The sequence below is a fragment of the Haemaphysalis longicornis genome, unplaced genomic scaffold (genome assembly GCF_048455015.1).
Source record: "Haemaphysalis longicornis isolate Haplotype H1 unplaced genomic scaffold, Haemaphysalis longicornis Haplotype H1 scaffold_2, whole genome shotgun sequence".
NCBI lineage: Eukaryota > Metazoa > Arthropoda > Arachnida > Ixodida > Ixodidae > Haemaphysalis > Haemaphysalis longicornis.
The window spans coordinates 167,351,761-167,362,025 of NW_027526295.1; the positions used below are offsets into that span (position 1 = coordinate 167,351,761).

General features: G+C 48.0%; 1 protein-coding gene across 2 annotated transcripts; it reads right to left on the bottom strand.

Annotated features, from left to right (window-relative positions):
• Positions 1-6,904: 6,904 nt before the first annotated feature.
• LOC144169446 (uncharacterized) lies at positions 6,905-10,045 on the bottom strand. Of its 2 annotated transcripts, none has more exons than XM_077698609.1 (3): positions 9,890-10,045; positions 8,935-9,032; positions 6,905-7,415 (listed from the first exon to the last, which is right to left on the bottom strand). In XM_077698609.1, exons 2-3 carry the CDS (start codon positions 9,028-9,030, stop codon positions 7,101-7,103), a joined length of 411 nt encoding a protein of 136 aa, XP_077554735.1. In that variant the 5' UTR covers positions 9,031-9,032; positions 9,890-10,045; the 3' UTR covers positions 6,905-7,100. The 2 variants fall into 2 exon arrangements, with proteins under 2 accessions (XP_077554735.1, XP_077554736.1); XM_077698610.1 differs by lacking the exon at positions 9,890-10,045 and adding an exon at positions 9,245-9,447.
• Positions 10,046-10,265: the final 220 nt, after the last annotated feature.

Here is a 10,265-nt window from a genome sequence, read left to right on the forward strand (position 1 = left end):
GCTAAAAGGAAAATAAGTGAACGATTTCACTTAACGATTCAGCGTTTTTTTAAGCTGCTTAACTTATCTGGAACAACTTTGTTCGGGGTACGAACGTACTCGTCACACATTTCATAGCCGCGATAACTCTGGACATTAAAAACACGGCTATCTGCTTTCTTGTTTGCAAAGAATACAACAGAAAGAGCAGCGACAACCAGCGACAAACCCGCTGCATTTTGCCTCATTTTAAAGCCAACGAACATTTAGTATAGTCAGGAGAATGTCTAACGGAGGCCCGTAACAGCTGCGTGTCCTAAGCGAATTTAAACAGCAAAACTGAAAGGTGGGCTAGTTGGTAAAGCATATATCTTAAGAAAAAACAGCGCGCAAACGAACGGGACAACAGAGAGGAAGGTACACAACATAAGCGCTGCTCTCAACTGAAGGTTTATAAGGAAGACGAATTAATTTATAGATACAATAAGCACATGCGTTTGCGCACTGAAAACCAAGACAGGCACGCAACGAAATCACTGCGCGAAAAAGAAAACACGACAGAAGGCACATGCGTGCATACAGGCCGGCCATACACTCAAACACGGAGCTGATTGTACGCGATTCTTTTTCGTCGGCTGTGATCGACGTGGAACAAATGCCTTTGTCTTTATCGCGGTAAAGTTAAAACGCTTCTACAATCTCTCTTGTGGTCTAATTTTTGTGTTTGCATAGGACCTCGGTAGAATGAAAAAGTGGCTGGCAAAAGTGGCTCCCGTACGTTTGCGCGCTGTTTTTCTTAAGACATCCTTAAACAGCAGCAACTCACTAACAAAACTGAAGGAAACAGCTGGGCGAGTTGGTGATGATTCATACTTGAAGAATTCATAGAAAACACAGGGACAAAACGACAACAAAGGCACAACAAAGCGCTAAATCGCGTGCTGTGGCTTGTGCTTTACTTCGTCCCATTGTTTACACGGTATACCGAGGAGGAATCTACAACAAAATTTTCCTGCAATCCGTAAATGCGGTAAAAGTAAGTGGTGTATACCATCATCTGAGTGGGGCTTGCAGCAGCCACAGCGAAGTCCCATCCTGCTCCACCTGCAGAGTCGGGTTCCTGTACAGCCGCTACGATACAATGTCGTCATTATAGTCGTTCGGATGGCGCGACATCAACTGCGTGTTCCGTGGGCCGCGTTTTCTTTTCTTTTTTTTTGCATGCCACCAACATCTGAGCCACAAACCGAAAAGCCGCTGCACCATGCGAAGAAAGGCGCTTAAAATAGCGTATTTCCATTTTTACACATCCTTAAAAAAGTAGGTATGTGCCTTTGGAAAAGACGAGAAAAATATGTTAGCGCCAACACGCTTTCGTCGCTGAGAACTGTTAACGATTGAAGTTGCAAAATACATCACTGAAAAAAAATTAGTTCACTGGTCGTAGTGGAAGAATTTGTATTTTAGTGGCTAAGAGGAAGATGAATCGTAGACCCAAGTTGGACCTGCCCACACGCCAAGTCCGCATAGATATTTGGCAATCTCCACTTCCATTGCGTTTAAAGGCTAATCCATAAATGGTTCTGTTCGAGCTCTGAGCGCTGTATAATACAGATGCATGTGCACACCAATTCAGTCAGAGCTGCGCAGCAACAAAAACAAACTGCGAAAGTACTTTGAGGCTCTCGGTGAATTCGGGGCTTCTACATAAGCACAAGTCAACATCCAGCGCATTGGATCGCCCAGTCACTGCCGTCTGTAATTCGTCCCATGCGTAGGGCTTCCGTGGCTGTTGTATACGTTAGTCTTCGGTGACTCCCGCGGGCGGATGAACACTCACGACAGCGCATGGTCATCGCCAGGATTTTGTCTTGAGGGGGACAAACCTGGTGCATTGCGGGGAAAAGGGAGAGGGGGAAGATTATACATTGTTGTGGTGTGCCTTAGGAAGGGGGGGGGGGACATGGGCCCCTTTTTCACCCCCCTGCGGACGCCCATGCGACAGGGTGTGCAGTTAATGCAGTTAATGGCTTCATAGGCTGTGCGAACATGACCGCTGTGAGCGCAACAACAAATGCCACAAGTTGTCGCAGCAGCTCCAAGAATAAACCGCATTCTTAAGTCATGCACTTCCCTTTTCGTCCCCTTATTCTCCGTTCCTTGCTTATGTTTCCTTTTTGTTCGGTTGAATGGAAGGCTCTGCTAAAAAAGAAAAAAAAGAGGGAACCACACTAAATGTAAGACAAAATCGGCTCCTAAAAACCATTACACAACAAACTGTTGGTCTAATATGCTTCCATATGTGGATGAATATCCTTTATATGCTTCTCTTATGTAGTAATTCGATTGAGATTAACAATATTTGGCTTCTTTGTGTGTAAGCATTTTCTTTCTTTGTGTTTTTTAAAGATTGTTGCTGCTGTTATCCGCGTTAAGGGCACTTTTTGTAAGTACTTATTTGTATGTGGCCCCTCCCCAGTCTATGGCTATGGGACTTCCTACAGCCATTTATTCACTGTATCATTCAACAGCAACAATATACTGAAACTGAAACTGAGGACCAAGTCGGGTTGACGCATATAGATAACATTAGAAACATTTACTTACCACTGTCACTATCTGGCACATTTCTCACATTTGGCACCTTGTTGATTATATCTAAATTTTGCAGCAGTAACTGATTTAAGGTGACTAACTTAAAAACCAACTGCATATTCCAAGCTGTGCTATACATTGTTTGTCACAAGTGATTGGCAAGAGACGCTAACGCTTGCCCTGTGTCGACGGCGAATCGTTAGTCCAGTTGTCGTTGAATTCCTTTAAGTTCATCGTAAAGTCAAGAGCCAGTGAGTTTGTCTAGGCTAAGGCTACAATTTAGTGTGTCAGCCATTGCAGGTCTACCCAGCTTTAGCTAAAAGCTAGACCAAACACTAGAAGCGTGGTTGTCATTTGCGACATAAAGTTGAAATCTATGGAAAAAAATAGAGAAATACTCGTTTAATTCATTCATTCAACAAACTGAAAAACACGCGCATCTGTTTTGGCGAAAAGAGATTGTTAAAGGGGCCCTGAAAGGCATTTTGGGCACACTAAATGAACTAGCGCAATCGTTAGATTGGGTCGTCAACGTCAGCTGTGCCAAGTATTACTCTTTTACGCGCAGCGGAAAGCTCACACTTTTGTTGCAAAGTTTGTCGTTTTTTTTTCACCCTTTCCTTCGTGTTTTTGGACGCCGCCATCTTCACATGTCTACATCATCGATTCCCAGATGTTCGTCATGAGCTAGACATCCTGCTATTGGGCGGCTTTTTCACGCACTTCCGGCAAAGAGATGAGTCGTCTGCTCAGCGTCGACTCGCCGGCTGATCTGCCAGGGGAGTGTCGGAGTGCTTGAACATTTTACGACAAACGAAACAAGTGTAAACGAACGCTTAACCGTTCGTATTGAATGCAACACGGCCATAACACGACATGGATATTCTCTTACCTGAGTACCTTTCCTAAAGAAAGCGTTGAAGCCCCGTGGCACTTCTTTCGTGCAATCGCAGAGAACGCTCTGAGCCGAATGCCCGAGTTTGACGGATACATTTTATTCCACTTCAAAACAAACCAGAGATGCGTTTCGAACGAACACAACGTCACAACATGCGTTGCAAGTCTGAACCGCGATTGACAGACGATCGGTTGCTTCCTCCTGCCCGTCGTAAATTCGGCACTCACCTCGCGCCTTGTCTGCGGGGACGAACAGCAAGTCACTGAACTCTGGCACGCAAGCGAGAAGGCTTTTAGCCAGGCACACTACACATACCCCATGCGAGGTTGAGTCATTCGTCGTTCGAGAAAGATAATCCAGACCATGGGAAGCACTATCCACCCGCAGAAGTACAACGTCGCATTTCATCGCGAAACGAACGCTACACACAGGAGGCGATGCACACAAACACACAGCTTCGGTCGCTGCATTGGCTTAGCTGCAAGCTTCGTTCGGACAGTCAGCGATGCTACGACGATACAGAGCTGCGTGAGGGCGACGTGCTAACCACTTCACGTATTTAAAAACACAGGGGCAAAGAACTTGGTTCATCGGAAGCAAAAAGATCTTTCCTCCATTATTGTGCCTGAAATATACTGGCTAGTGTTGCTAGTGTGCCGAGGGCGGGCCCCAGGCGGGCGCCGGGAGCGATGTACGCGGCCGGCTGCCGCTTGGGGCGCTGCCGTGCGGGAGTGTGCGCGTTCGTCCGGCCCGAGCAGATCGCGCGGTTGCCTCCGCGCTGCGTAGCAGACGGCAGGGGCAGAACTTTCCAATCCCGCTTGCGACGAAAGCGACGAAAGCGAGCGAAAGCGACGGGAATTCTGTCGCGCGACGAAAATTTCTCCCGACAGTTCGACAAACACGATCGTCGCGCGACAAAGCGACGAAATTCCCATCGCTTTCGCTCGCTTTCGTCGCAAGTCCGAACGGGCCTTTATGCGCAATCTCCGTCCCACATAAAATAAGCTCTTGCTTGTCGCCTGAGCATACGGTTGATATGTGACTACGTTGCACTGTGCTTGCGAGTGTATTTAAACGATGTCACTAGGTTTGAAACGTAAGCGCTCGGCGTGCAGCTTTGTAAACGCAAGCAGCCTCACGTACGCACGCTATTTTGCTGCTAATAGAGAGTTTTAGTACAGCGTTTGTGCCTTTGCATACGCTAAACGCTAAATTTTTGCGTCCCGCTACGTAAACATCGCGAGGGGAGTTTTAGTAGAACGTCTCATCAGTTTTGCGTTGCGACATACTAATGCATACGGCGCCATCTGGTAAATGTTTTCCGAAATGACTCGGCGGCTGATCTGCTAGCGGAGTGCCGGAGTGCCTGAACATTTTACGACTATCAAAACAAGTTCAAACAACGCTTTCCCATCAGTATTGAATGCAACACACGGGTGCAGCTTGGCAGAACTTCTGTGGCAGAACACGGATGCTTGCTGCTCGAGTGCGGCGTTGGTTTGCTCTGCGCCTTCCCGTTCATCGCCACTGATAAAGCAATCCGATCCGGCGCGTTTTGTGCACGGGTTCTGTGTCGGTTTAAAATGTCTTTTTTTCACATGCCCCCGGTAGTAGGAATTACAACCGCCGCAAAATAAGACCCGGCAGCGGGCCCACATCTGAGACCGCGCTTTTTGGATAAACAGTGCGCGGTGCACCAAAGGGAACGAGCGCACGATTCTCCCTGCGCGGCTGCGAGTTCGCCGCCGATACCAACTACAGCTACGTACACCGCGAAAGGGCAAGGCCAGGCCGCACACATGCGGCCAGGTCTTTCGTTCGCTTTTCCAGCCTTTAGAGGAGTGTCCATGGTGTCAACAAAGATGAAAAAGCCGAAAGAGCTGGCCCGTAGCAGACGGCAGTCTGTGGGGGCGCAATAGCGGAAGTACGTCACCGCTGAGGAGCGCAGCATCATGGGAGGGAAGGCTCGCTCGCCGTCAACAGCGGAGAGTAAGTCGAAAGGAGGAGGAAACGCGGAGCGACGATAATGCGCGGTTTTTGATTTACGATTTCTCAGCTAATACTCATCGCTTTAACAAAATTCTTGCAGGAGGAGATTGCTAATACATTGCTTTATTTGGTTACATGTACATCCATGCATCGGCGGAAGGCATTTCAGGACCCCTTTAATAATGCATTTCGCATTTGTTTTAATCGAATGAAATACCTTATCACCAGGCAATATTTGAGAACCTGTAATTCCTGTGAAATATCCTTTTACTTGGAGGTTTACTGCACAAAGTTGGCCTCGTTGCACGAGCGTCAAGCACGAGCACAGGTGCGTTAGGGCACAGCGCCATCAAAATAGGGTTGGCTGTTTTAGCTGCAGTGTTCATTCAGGCACTCAACAATAAATTGCAAAGGTTTTATAAAATGAACAACAATGTGTGTTGTGTCCCTAGAGGAGCTAAATATCTCTATTTATTGGCTCCAGCTTGACAGGAAAGCGGCTGTTTCCTTGTAACTGTCGTAGGTGGTGCAGAAATGCTTCAGATGTTCGAATATATCTGCGATCCCTTTTCCGCTGTCCCCTCTTCATTGGGTGTTTCGATGTGTTTTGGGGTGTGTGCAACAGATTGAGCCCAATTTCAATTTTGTTCCTTGGTGCTTCTCGTCCTTAGTTTCTTTCCCGCACGCACCTCCAAGCTTCGGAGGGTTTTCTGCTCGCTTCCACGCAGACGGTTCGGCCTAGTCATACGCAGCATCGCTGCAAAAATTCGTAAAAACATCACTTTCCATTCCGTGTGCTACGCACCATTTATATCGCATTTCAATTTTGCGAGAGTGTTTTGAAGTCAACGGTAACAACATTTGTCTTTTCCGAATACAGTTACCAGAGAAATCTATAAAAACACTCACCGAGGATTTCATACTAAGTTCGTGTCTCCACGGCTCATTCCCGCTACCACACTGAAGATAACCAGCGAGGACAGGAATCCCGGAATGCGACAAACTCTTCGCTCGCATTCGTTTCGCCCTGGGGATGAGCTGATACTTTGAATGCATGTTAGCAGATGGTCGTAAGAAGATGAAATTCAGCACCTCATCGTTGTTTTTGCTTCAACAAATCTTACCCGCCATCTGTCAGGCGGCGACAGGGTCTCACTGGCGCTTCTTTCAACGTGATAATTGCCGTAAATGAGGTGCTGGCCGCTCAGTACGGACCGTTTCGAGGGTAGATTTCATTTATTCAGCTTGCGCGAAACAATAAATGGCTTGGAACAATCCTGTATACGGTACACCGGCGGTCTAAAATCATACGGTCGTTCGATGTCCCGGCCAGGTTACAGGCATCAGTCTTCCATACTTGGCGGAGGACGAAGTTCATAGGAGCTGAAGGTGCCTGCTGCCGCTTAGCTGCGTGCGTGGGAGTAAGTAAATATCACAAACAGGCAGCGGTGAAAATCTCTTTAATAAAGCGTATTTACCCTGGTACACAGCTTAGGTTCCGCTAGCAAACACGTGACGATACAGTGTACTTCCCCATCACCAACATGCAGTAAACCCATTCCTGTGCGACTAGAACATAGCGCAGCTTAAACGTAAGAGAATGCGGCAATTTGAATCAGCGCTTCGTGGGCAGCTTGATTCAGTGGTGCCTTCTACCACTTGGGCCGTGGGAGTGCTGCTCCTTGTGGATGTGCACGCTGACGGTCGAGTGGTCAGTGTGGTGTCCCAGCGGACCCGGGTGGTGATGCCCGTGTGGGGCGGGGTGAATGACAACAGGGGCTGGCCTGACGACGATTGTGGCGGGCTGGTGATTGTGCTGGTGACTGTCATGGTGGTGGTGGGCAGCTGCAGCAGCTCCGGCCACCGCCGCGCCTGCCATCATGCCCACGACAGCGGCACCGGCCACTCCCATGCCGCTGCCATGCTGCTGAGGTGGTTGGCACTGCTGCGGCGGCTGTGTTGAAAAAAACAAAAAAAAAACAAGCGGCCTTCAGCGAAGATTTGAAACCCTGAGATAGATCTCGAGTAGCTTTTCTGGAGTAGCGCACGCAATTACAAATAATCCCTAAATCTTGTACCGACGGCCCCCACAACTGGCGTAGCAAGTTAGGCATTTTATCCCGGCTGACATCGCCAGACTTAAGATATTTCTCTCTCTCTCTCTCACCCACAACGGTTCTACCTTCCTGATGCGTGTGTGTGCCTTACGGAGTTTTAGTTAGACATTCGTCTTGTTCCACTTCTTAAGCTGTGAATATTTTAGACTGCTAGAGAGTGCGTCTTTTCAGCGCATAAAATTCGGATTACTACCATGTGATAGAGATTTAAAAAAACGATCTCCAGCTAACACAAAATTCCTATTACCAGTTTCTAAGCATTGTTTCGAATAATATAAGCTCAGATGCGGGCACCTGTAACTTCAAATAAAAGAAACGGTAATTTTGTTTACGGAAAACAGGCTGCGCCGTCGCCGCCACTAATCGCGACGTTGATACAACCTACTTGTATAGTCGACTGACTTACGCCGCCAAATTTGGAGGACAGGTCTGGCCACGCTTTTTGCCACGCATTACCGAGAAAGGACAATTCAGGCCTAATAAACGTGTCGCCCACGCACCGCAACCGGCTATTTGAAACAGGGCGTTATCAGCAGATGTCTTTGCATAAAGGTTCAGTGCGTTCTAGACGGGTGCGGACAAGTGTACAATCCGAGGGCATGAAGGCTTAAATCGGGGCCCCTTTACGCCACATTCTCGTGTTTCATACACTATCACGTCACAGTTGAAGTAAGTCGTTTTTACCCCGCACACGTCACCGAGCTCCAAATTAAAGTGCTTTGCTGGGTTCACTAAGTTAAACTCGCACCCGATCGGTATCCTTAAGATAGTGGGGGTATTCACATAAAAAAAATCAGGATAAATTCAGATAATTGTCTACTTATGCGTAGGATTCTTATGCCACTTGTCAAAAGTGTGAGTGGTTTACAGCCAAATATGGTTAGGAGTGGCGAAAGGTGTTGCATTATTTTATTCTTTGTAAGTTTTCTTCTGTTTCTTTTCGCCAGTTATGCACATCTAAACCACTACAGCGAGTAAGCGCCTTTAGTGCGCTAATTTTTTTTTCTGTGGATATAAGGCATGCTGCAGAGTCGGTCCGTTTACGCGAATTTATATTCGTAGTTTGAACATTCTTTTACGGCCTTTCTAGAGGTTTTCGGGGGAGATGTATAGGATACATTTTTTTTTTTTATTCTGTGAGATCATTTTTGTGGAAAATGTATTTTTCTCTTTTTTCCTTTTTTGTCATTTTTCAAAATTCTGTCCGACCAATTATCTCCATCTACGCTAGCATTGCGATTAAATGAGTTACTTCCACCAAATCATGCATTTTCGTGGAAATTCCCGGCGTTGCGCGGTCATACAGCTGTGGAGGTACTTGGAAAAAAATGCTACGCATTAAAAGTGAGAGCTCACCACTGTCTGACCGGCCGGTGCCTGCTGCACGATGACGGTCACGGGTGGCGCCGTCGGCGGAGGGTACCCGTAGTTCGGGTTGTAGGCGGGCTGCATACCTGCCAGGAAAGAAGAGTACGCCAGTTGAAGCACTGCGCCCGGAGGTATCGGAGGCGAGTGGCGCACGCGGGACTGTATTCGCGTGTACGAGGTATGGGAAGCGCGAACCCCCCGAAAAGAAAGTCAGACATTTTCACTAGGCTGTAGCATAGCTTGCTATCCTGCACGTGGAAAAGAGGAAAGTGGGCAGAAATGAAAGAACACAGCTTACCACTAGAGTCTTTGTACTATAACCTCTTGTACAGTGCTCACGGATTGAAACGCGACACTGCGAGCGCGTGGCCTCCGGTAGATGCAGTGCCGTCCGTGGACGCCCGTGGAAGCTAGGTGTTGCCGCGAGGATGAGAGCGCTTCAACTGTAGGCTTGCTGCTTCCGGTTGCCAATAAGCGGGGTTGTGGTTCCCCGCAGCGACAGCGGTGACGACGCTCCCTACGGCAGCCACGCGCTCGCAGTGTCGCGTTTCAATCCGGGAGCACTGTACATGTTCGCCGTTTGTGCGGAGCCCAAGAGCGCCTTTGTCACCTCGTGACCAAAATACGAACTCCAGTGACGTAAGATCTTTTCAGTGGATGACCGCCCAGATTTTAGGTGCCACATTGTTGACGAGAGCTGCCGTCCTTCGGATGGAAATTTGGCACTTTTTAAGCGAGTATGGGAGAATCGGCACTGCCGCAGGGTATAGAAACTTCAGCGCAAGAGGCACATAAATGCGACGGGATTGCACGTTCGGGGACTGCCAAGTACATCAATCACGCGTGGGCTGCACCACAATCTTTGTTGTCGCGTGCACGTTACTGGCTTTAAAAAATGTTTACTCTTTAAATATCATTTTCTCCTGAAGAGACCTCGGCTTACCGTTTCAATGTCCTTCTGCTCAGCAAACGCGCTTCTGAGGCTTCCCGGTGACTGTACCACTTAAACTGATGCTGGGTCCCTCGCGTGCAAAACTGCATACGCCGCAGTTCAAGGGTACGCCTATAAATCCCCGCCGGCCGCAAAATTAAATGACGCACACGGGCTATTGCGGCGGAAATAACAGGCAGTCACTGGCCACCTGCGTCCCGAGGTGCTCAGTCAGATGTCATGCGACTGGGGAGTGGAATTTCAGACACGCCACGTATTTGCCATGTTATACTGCTACCCTTTGGCAGTGGAAAAAAGCGTCTACGGCCTAATATATTAAAAAAAATATGTACGTGATATGACTGCCTTGACTAAGTAAACGGGAAGC

Bases quoted from the DNA above. Each gene is read 5' to 3' on its own strand.
- LOC144169446 (XM_077698609.1), bottom strand. From the start codon at position 9,030: ATGCAGCCCGCCTACAACCCGAACTACGGGTACCCTCCGCCGACGGCG. The intron at 7,416-8,934 runs GTGAGCTCTCAC...TTTTCAACACAG, and splicing joins CACCGGCCGGTCAGACAGTG to CCGCCGCAGCAGTGCCAACC.